The sequence below is a fragment of the Pundamilia nyererei genome, unplaced genomic scaffold (genome assembly GCF_000239375.1).
Source record: "Pundamilia nyererei isolate P.nyererei 1_Seehausen unplaced genomic scaffold, PunNye1.0 scaffold00099, whole genome shotgun sequence".
In the NCBI taxonomy this organism is placed as follows: Eukaryota; Metazoa; Chordata; class Actinopteri; order Cichliformes; family Cichlidae; genus Pundamilia; species Pundamilia nyererei.
In genome coordinates this window covers 1,502,764-1,511,401 of record NW_005187500.1, presented here as the reverse complement: position 1 = coordinate 1,511,401, position 8,638 = coordinate 1,502,764, and the positions used below count along the sequence as shown (strand labels likewise).

General features: G+C 45.9%; 1 protein-coding gene across 1 annotated transcript in view; it reads left to right on the top strand.

Moving 5' to 3' along the window:
- cxadr (CXADR Ig-like cell adhesion molecule) overlaps positions 1-3,425 on the top strand; it is a 37,796-nt gene extending 34,371 nt beyond the window's left edge. The window contains exon 7 of the mRNA XM_005740362.2: positions 764-3,425. Coding sequence (XP_005740419.1) covers positions 764-1,046 — 283 coding nt within the window. The 3' untranslated portion in view covers positions 1,047-3,425. The remainder of the gene's footprint in view (positions 1-763) is intronic.
- The last annotated feature ends 5,213 nt before the right edge of the window (positions 3,426-8,638 follow it).

Below are 8,638 nucleotides of genomic sequence, written 5' to 3'. Positions count from 1 at the left end.
AACCGTGGAAATGGTTTTTATCTCTCAGCGTTTTTATTTTTTTTACCCCTCCTCAAATAAACAGCTGTGGTAATCAGTTTGAAAGCTTTGTTCGTTCTGTGCGTCCTGCTTCGTGTTGCTGCCGGCTGCCCTCCCCCTCCGCCCCCCCCTCCGCCACAGCCACCTACTCTAACTCCCCTCGACGTCCGACTCTTCGTCCGGCCTGTGGGCTCTGCACCATCGCTCTGCCGTGGACTGAATCTGTCTTACACCACAATGTGACACCGCTCGCGCTGTAGGACACAAAGGATTAGACCAACAGTCCTGTCTCGCGCACGCAGACGCACATTTGCTGAAACGCCACAGCATGAAAGTACGGACTAAACAAGCGCCGGCCCCTCAGGCTCAGTTTGATTGAGCATTTAACTGGATTATTGCTGCTTATTAGCTGTTAATGTGGTGGCAGAGGGAGTCGAGGGCATGGCTGTGTTTGGATGCTCGGCTCAGTCTCTCCAGGCTTTCGCAGTCGGCGTGACTGAGCTGCGGAGACGATGCCTGACCAGCTGACTTCAATTATTTGCCCCTTATTATCGAGTCAAGTCATGTTTCATTTTTAAATGACTCACAGTCGATTCGTTATGTTTCTCGCTGTTCCTACCTGTGGACTTTCTCTTGATTTGCAGGGCATCACAAAATCATTCTCAGTGTATTTGACACTAAATCCACGATGACGAGTTTCCAGGTTTGTTGTCTAAACGTGCTGCTGTCTGTTTCCCCCCCTCAGAGAGGATGTGCCCCCTCCCAAGAGTCGCGCTTCAACTGCTCGAAGCTTCACTGTGGCCAGCCAGCGCTCCTCACTGGGCTCCATGTCGCCTTCCAACCTGCACGAGTATGCCCTGAAGCCTCAGTACGACAAGATTCCCTCATCAGAGGAGTACGACAGGCCTCCGAGCCAGGCTCCGGTGCTGCCGCCCTCGGCCGGCAAGATGGCCGGCTACAACCTGAGTCGCATGGGGGGCATCCCTGTCATGGTTCCTGCCCAGACGAGGGACGGTTCAATCGTCTAGCGGATCGTCTTCACGGGAAAGGACTGTGCAAAGAGAGGATGGAACGGAAGGAAGCGGGACAAAAGCTGGGATGGATGCACTCGCCTGATTTTTAGCTCTTTATTATTTACATACGGGAATATTCTCTGCTTATGGAGACCCGGCTCTGCTGTGGTGCTGAGAAGAGAATTTGAGTTGTGCACAACAGAGTAAATGAAGTTTTTATCAAATGCAAAAACATACAAAAAAACTTTTATGAATTTTGTCTCCTGGACGTAAAGTTAGCGTGGGTATAAAGCAGACCGGCAAAGTAAATATCTATTGTATATATGCATGTTTTTTTGTTTAGTTTCTGTTTCCTGTCTGTTTTTTAAACATACATGGCCCTTGCTGTAGAGTTGTACTGTATGTTTAAAACAGATCCAGGCCCCTGAGTGGCCTGCTGTACAGCTGTATGCATGCATGTATAAAACTACAGCTGTGTGTGCGTGAGCGTGTGTCTGTGAGGCAGTATAAGTTTCTCTTTCATTTGCTTTCTTTAAAATACTAAATAACTGTTTGATCCAGTCTTCACTCCTCAGAGACGCTCGTTAGGAGGAAAGTCACAGATCTGGTTTAATCCCTGCACCGAGTGCACCGACTGCTTATGTGGGTCAGCCGTTTTCTTTCCAACGCTTCTTCTGTTGTTTGAATTGTCCACTGTGGGGTTGGCCGGGGATTTGAGGGTGGACAGGATTGGCTGGGGGCGAGGGGGAGGTTCAGCCGAGCAGATCTTGTGATTGGGTGTATTATTGCTTCTTGAGTGAGCTTGAAAAGGAGCAGTGTCCATCCCCCAACTCTTCTCCAGAAAACTTTGAAGAGGTGTAGAGAAATAACGGAGGCCGCTGGACAACAAGGTTCACCGAGCACTCGGTGCTGATTATGTTTGACAGGCCTTTAACCACCCGAAGGACGTGTAGGCGTCCCGAACGGGTTAAACACCAAGTTTGAATTCATTGGTAGTAGCTCACCCCCCTCAGAGCTGCCACGTATGCAGTCCTCTGTATCTGAGGTGCATTACAAGGAGCCTGTATCTTAATTAACCTTCTCTGTGTGGTTAATGTGAAACCTTTTGTGGCTTAATTAAGATGTTTTTTAATGATGTAAAGCAGGAGGAAGACAGTTCCCACACAGAGAAACAAATGGTGAATATTCTGTGTGTCTACGTTATAACCGGTCCAAGTTTATCTTGCTCTCAGATCCTGTGAACGTTGGTGCAGTCGGTCGGTTTAAGTTGCCACAGTGACGTCGGTTATTTAATTCCCATTCTTCCACCATTTGGAAGACCAAAAATCTCATCTTCTATTTTCTAAGAAAAATAAAGGCAGTAATTTAGCAGGAAAAGCGTTTCTGTTCACTCTGACGCCTTATTGTACTCCTCGTTTTAGCCTTACAACTTCTCCTCCGTTCACTTCCTCACAGCTCAGTTATGATGACTTCTATCGTGCCTTGTTTTCCCAGTTGAGTTGCGTTGTAGCGCGTCTGCCACTGGTGCAGTAACATCGCCCTGCATGGCCGCCAGTGCCACGACATCAGAAGAACAATAATCTATGCGCAGCCTGTTTTGTACCTTCTGTTGTCCCACTCCCACTTACCTCATACGATTTTTCCCACGGCTTACAAAACCTTTACGACTGTCTTAAACCTATTTTTTTATTCCAAAAACATGATTTTGTTCTTCTTTTTTTTAAACTTCATTTTAAACCTCAGTAATTGATGTGCTTTTTAAGAAAAGAGACAAAACAGCTAAATGGCTCTGGCTGTACGTATAAACAACCCTATCTAATCGCAACAAAACGAAAGATGTAAAGACGACACTGTCTATATGGATGTTTGTGATGCTCTGCTGTGCTTGACAAATCTATATCTAGGAGGGGGTTAGTGCAGAGAGCGTGTGCGTCAGGTTTTCGTGTGTGAATCCCAGTATCTAAGAGGAGGTGACAGCTGTAGAAAAGTCTTGGCCCCTGGACTGCAGATTTGATGTAACACCAAGAAAAGTGAGATGTGGGCCTGTCTAGACAAAGAATTACATCTGTCAGATCTACTTAAACACTCGTTTGTGTGTGCGAGAGAGAACTGGCTGATGTGTTGCTGAGGGAGTTTGTTGTGGGCCCACGTAGGATTCTCTTTAGACCCTTCACCTGCTGGCAAAGTGTACAGAGGGGCTCCTGCTACTGCCCCCCTCTGTGCTCACAACATTAATAACTAATATTACTAACCGTACTAACAGTAGCTTTGAAATCAGCCTGCTAATACTATATGAAGATCTACTTTTGAGGTTTGCACATGCGTGGAAACCACTTTTCTTTTGTGTGTGTATCATTTGTGCTTTATTTTTGAATAATAAAAGTCCATGAAATAAGGAAACGCTTGGCTGTTGTCGTTTTTTGTTTCTCTGAGCACTAAAACGTTTATCTCCCGTCCAGCAGCGCGCTCACCGGGGACCCGGTCTCCTGTCCAGCTGATCGTGATTAATGTCAGGCAGTCGCTGAGTTCCACCCCTTACACCAGGTGAGGTGACTTTCTAACCGCTTAATGACCGCCATTAGTCAAAGAAGCCGCCTGCCATTTCCACTCCACGCCGTTCGAGCTCAGAATAAACACGCAGAGGTTTGAGCCCACCTATTCTGTGCGCCGCTTACATCGACTCATCGTCACTCCCTGGTCTCTGGCATCTTTGCCATTTGTTTCCGTGTTTGCTTAGCTTTTTCAATTACAGCCAATTTCCTCCCTTAGTTAATGTGGTGGGTAATTACGTTTACTGCAAGCCTGCACTAATCAAACTTGTGCAAAATTTGCTTCCTAATTAAGTATGCTGAATGATGTGAAACGCCTGGGTAACAGCTGAGGCACACATGTTAGTGTCACGTCTTTCTATTGCAATCACTGTCCTCAGCCTCTTTATACACTTAACATGCTGGTGATCTTGACATGCGGATGGATCAATAGATGATTATTAGCCAAAGGCTACACCACGTGCAGGCTGTGGGCAGGTAGTCAATAACCAGACTAAAGCACTTAGCAGCACTGCTAAGTGGACGTCCATCGCTGTAATTGGCTGTCAGTAACAGATAGGGCCACGGAGCATTGATCTGTGGCGAGTCCGAGTCTCCCGTGGAACCTAATAGCTCCCCAGCAGTTGTGCACATCGGGGTGTGTGCAGCTGCACTGATACCAGCGCAATCTCAGCCACCTTTACAAATGGACGTGACTGGATGTAATGGCACTTTTATGGCTGCGCATTCCAAACATTCATTAAAAGGACATTAGTGATGTGTGCTAGTGCACGTGTAGAGATGAGATTTATGGACTAAGCGCTGTTCTCTCATTGAATTAATGTACAAAGAGTCATACATCATCAGTCTCCTCCAGCCCAATATCCATTTGTAGCATTTTTACCTCTTGTCCTCATTCACATAGCTGAGGGGAGAGAGTGGTGGTGCACTGAGCACCTGGGGATTTGTGCCTGCCTCCCACTTCCCCGGCCCTCCCCCCACCTTCTGCCTGGCTAAGGTATTAATTGTTTGTACAGATAAAGGAGGCTGGTACAGCAGAAAAAAAACACCAAAAAAAACCTCATTGGTTCTCCAGGAGGGTTTCCTTGGCAACCTTATCTGGTTGTATACAGTCTAAGCTGGCTGCTAGAGGGATGATTTATCTGCCTGCTAACAAAAGAGGCCTCTAAAAGCACAGGTCTCATCAAAGTCGCTATCCTCCCGCGTGATGTCTCCTGTCACAGACGCTAAGCTTTCTGCCATTTTTAGAAACCTCCCTCAGGTTGGGAGAGGGTTGCAGGGGGAATTCTGGGCAGGATGGTGGAACATGCATAATGTGAAGAGTCGGCTCCATCGGCACAGCAGTACATTAAGTTTTTGGCTCGGCGCTCTTAGCACTTTGGATGCAAAAATGGCACACAGATTATGATGTGAAAGTAAGCTTTTACAGCCACGTCGGATGAATGACTGAGGAGTTCAGCCCTTTTTGGACGTGGCCCCCCTCGCGTTTTGGTCTCTATAGTATTCTGATGGATACAGAATCTGGACTCTCCCTGATGTCAAAACGGGAAGCTTTAAGTCGTACGTGCAATGCTGCAGCACTCTTCAGAAGCTTTTAGCTTCACGCTCTAAATCCAGCACCTTCTCATACTTTAATGGTCATAATATTAATGTCACACATGTGGGATACTGGATGTGAAAATACACCTAAATAAAGCTGACAGCCTGAACTTTAAATGCATGTCACCGTGCCATGTCAGAGGAACGGGAATGGGAAAAGGAGGCGCAACATCAATTTGTCACCATGTAAACAGCCACAGCTCTCAGCCATATGTCGCCTTGAACAACCCGCACGCCGAGGCTGGAGACCTCAGAGGATGCTCTGTGAAGAGGGAGTTGAGTCGCAACCTGAGCCAGTCATCCCGCCCTGTCTGCTGTGCCCACCGACAGCCTGGATCTCTTGTGGGGCCCACCCAGCTGGCATGTACTCATTTGTCAGACTTGGAGGAAGAGACCGCTGGTACACCAACCATTGCTCCCTCCCACATCCTCCACGCATCCGTGCCTCGCCATTTGGTCGATACGGAGTCATCCGTTTAAAGGTTGACGTCTGCACACGCTGCATCTCAGCGTCATCTTGGGTCACTATTTTCGACCGCATGCCGCTCACATTTGGATGACTAATATGTGACTTTTGATGAATGACCTTCCCCTCTGTGCTCAAGGGAAGAAAGGGGAGCAGAGGCGGATTCACGCTGAGATTGCACTCAGTCCAACAACATGTTTTTTCCCTCGAGATCCTGTTCTCTCTGCTCTCTCTGGACTGATTTTGGTGAGCTTCATGGATCGGTAAAGTGATGCTCATCTGCACATGTGACATTTTTACTGGCAGGGAGATCACTGTGTGTGGCAAGAACAAAAATGAAGTTCCTTAACCGCACAATGCATTGGAAAATAACCATGTTCAGAGTTGGTCCTCATCACTGAAGCATATGGCAGTGGAGGACAAAGGAACAGTGAGAGCGCCGTGCTCAGAGAAACGACTCCTGGTTTAATATCCTCCCTGAATACTGTACTAGATCCAGTACCTCTGATCTTTTGTCCCAGCCCTGTGCCGTTATCTCCTATCTCCCTTGGCTGAAGCTGAGAGATTGGAATCGGGAGCACTGCAGTTAAAACCTCACACGGCAAGATGGAGGTTACAGCTCGCCGCAGTCGTTTACAATGTGATTTGTACTTTTAATCTGAACCTCGGCCGGACTCTATTATAGGTGATCAAGCTCCAATGCCGTGTCATCGGGAGGGCACAATCGAGGCCAACAATAAAATGTAGCCTCGGGCCACAGTTTCCCTTCTTTTCTCCTTCTGATGATTGGGGTCATCTTTGTTATTACCACAGTGATGTCAGTGATATATTACGTGTGTGAGTCTCTCAGTGCCTGTCCATGTGTGAGCTCATATATATCAATGCTGGCGTGTGCTTCCATGTTTCCTGTGTGGCCACAGTCAGGGCAAAGGTCAGGTTACTGATTTAAGGAGATGGGGCGATCCCAGTTCCCTCTGCACCAGCACAGCTAACACTTACACCACCTCAGGCTGTTTCCAGCTGAGAAATTAAGAGGCATGAAGTCGCGGTATATACATGCTTTCTCTCAGCCGCATCACTCAGCTATGCAGATGACACACGGCTTTATGTCCCTATGACAGCAGTTAAACATAATGCTTTAATACAGTAATTAGAGCACGCTGTAGGCATTAAAGGTGCTGCGCTCAGTGGTTTGAATTATATCTGTCTAATAGACTGCAGCTTGTTCACAAACGAAGGTTAATAATGGAGTCCCACAGGGTTCAGTGTTAGGACCAATATAAGGCAGTGTTCTTCAGGTGCAGAGCATAAATTTTCATTGCATCATAAGCCAAACGATGCACCAGTTAGTTGCATAAACGACCTCTAACATTCTGTTTCTGAGTTCAGATCAAAGGTCGTTGTACTCAGCCCTAAGAATCGTAGAAACATGGAGTCTAACCAGATACCTCCCCTGGGTGGAACGACCTTTGACTCCAGTAACTCTGATGAATCTGGGAGTTGGTTTTGACCAGGATATGTCCTTCACTGTGCACGTTAGACAAATATGTTGGACTGCTTTCTTGCATTTGCAATATCTCTAAAATTAGAAACACCCTGTCTCAGCGTGATGCTGAGAAACTACTTATTACTTGTAGGTTTAACTATTATAATTCATTATCATCATGAAGTCCTAAAACTCACTGATAAGCCTTTAGTTGGTCCAAAATGCTGCAGTGAGAGTGATTACAAACGTCTTCCATCTCAGCTTCTCTTCATAGTTGAACTGAATTTAAAATTCTTCAGCTGACACAGCTGAAATCAGGCCTCATCTCATTTTGAAAACAACATTTTTATGAATCACTCTGCATTGACTCATCAGTTATTATTCATCTCTGGCTCTCCTTCACAGGGTCTCTTCTGTCCCGCCCCTCGCTGAGCCCAGTTCTGCTGAAGGTTTCTTCCTGTTAAAAGCGGGTTTTTCGTTCCCACCGTCACCAAACGCCTGCTCATAGAGGGTCGTCTGATTGTTGTGGTTTTCTCTGTGTTATTGTACGATGTTTACCATAAACAGTGCGCTGGGGCAGCTGTTGTGATTTAAAACAAATGTAGTATAGTCATCAAACTGGCACTGGGACGCCAGTGGTGCATCTTGCGGGTTATTCTGCAGGTGTTTTACCAGTTCATAAACTTGTGAGTTTGGATGTTGGGTGATTGCCTCAGGTCTTACTCACTGACCCAGTTATTGATAGAGTGTAATTTAGTCAGGATATTAAACATTAAGTGATAATTATTTTCACTTTTGTCGCTGTAAAGGTAACAGATGTTTTTGGAGCACTGCTAAATTAACTGAACTTCAGGAGGTCTTATTTCCAAAGTGTCCACCTGTTTCTGAGTCTAAAATTCCTGCATCTTAGATACTCTTTCTCATTTCGAGGTTGCTAACATCTGCTGTCTTACTGGTGTTAGTTAAGCTTGCAGGGCCGTGTAGATGCTACCTGTTGGCACAGTGTAGCAGGCTGAACTGTCTGTGTATGGGCTGACAGGAGCTTTGAGATGTGTTGGTGCTGCAGAACAGAAACACAACGTGGATCTTTGCCAAACTTTTGCTGTTGTTTGAGGACATTTCTGTTGACTCTGTGCTTGCACATTGACTCTAAGGCTAACGTCTGTTTGCTCACTGGGTTTTTACCGCAGTCTTGTTGACATGTCATAGCAGGAAACTCACAAAGGTTCATAGTAAAATTTGTAATGGCTGCCCATTAGTCTCTTTTAGGATAGTTTACATGCTGCCTCAATGGGATTACATATGAAGTTAATGAATGGAAAAAGTAATTAAGTTATTATTATCAGTGTTGGGAAGGTTACTTTTAAAATGTATTCCATTACAGAATACAGAATACATGCCCCAAAACGTATTCTGTAACGTATTCCGTTACGTTACTCAATGAGAGTAACGTATTCTGAATACTTTGGATTACTTAATATATTGTGGCGAGTTCAGACAAGGAGGA